The 762-nt window shown below is 47.5% G+C and overlaps 1 protein-coding gene across 1 annotated transcript in view; it reads right to left on the bottom strand.

Annotated features, from left to right (window-relative positions):
* ETH_00039820 (uncharacterized protein) overlaps positions 1-692 on the bottom strand; it is a gene marked incomplete at both ends in the record, with an annotated part of 1333 nt that extends 641 nt beyond the window's left edge. Inside the window, 2 exons of the mRNA XM_013376110.1 lie at positions 69-197; positions 642-692. Coding sequence (XP_013231564.1) covers positions 69-197; positions 642-692 — 180 coding nt within the window. The remainder of the gene's footprint in view (positions 1-68; positions 198-641) is intronic.
* Between the last annotated feature and the right edge of the window lie 70 nt (positions 693-762).

The raw sequence follows: 762 nt of genomic DNA, 5'->3' as shown, positions 1-762 counted from the left end.
CCCCAAACCCCAAACCCCAAACCCCAAACCCTAAACCCTAAACCCTAAACCCTAAACCCTCGGCTCACCGCCCAGGCCCCGAAGCCGTACTTGTAGGCCCCAATCAAAAGGGCCTCGTCTTCGCGAGCTCCCCAACTCTGGACATCTCGAGCGCTCCAGGGTTTTAAACGCGATATCACAGAGTCCGGCAGACGCAGCTGCAGCAACGCAAACCCTAAACCCTAAACCCTAAACCCTAAACCCCTAACCCTGGGCCCTGGGCGCTGCTAAACCGTGAGCCCGAGACTCTAGGTGCTAAGCCCTTGGCCCTATATCCCAAATGCTCAGCCATGAACCTTGGACCCTAAATGCTAAACCCTAAGCCCCAAACCCTAAACCCTAAACCCTAAACCCGGGGGAAAAGGGCTGGGGAAGAAACAGAAGGGGACCAAAAACAAAACGGATAAAAAAGGATGAAAAGGAATTGAAGAAGAGACAAAAAGGGGAAAGAAAAACAAATGAAATACAAAAGGAGAGGAAAAGAAACGAATTAGTTAAAAGATAAAAAAGCAAAAAGAGAAAAGAGACTAAAAAAATAAAAAACAAAAATAAAAACAAATAAAAATAAAAAATAAAATTGAAGAAAGACATGAAGAGCTTACAGTCAAAAATGTCTCTGTGCCTCCTCCGTGGGGAGGTGGGAAACCTTTCATTCTGCTGCTGCTGTTGAGCTGCTGCTGCTGCTGTTGCGCTGCTGCTGCTGCTCCCTCTTGCTGCTCGTCG

Source organism: Eimeria tenella, genomic scaffold (assembly GCF_000499545.2).
Source record: "Eimeria tenella Houghton genomic scaffold, Eth_scaff3147, whole genome shotgun sequence".
Classification (NCBI taxonomy): domain Eukaryota; phylum Apicomplexa; class Conoidasida; order Eucoccidiorida; family Eimeriidae; genus Eimeria; species Eimeria tenella.
The sequence above is the reverse complement of the archived record's forward strand: the minus strand, read 5'-3'. Positions and strand labels throughout refer to the sequence as shown.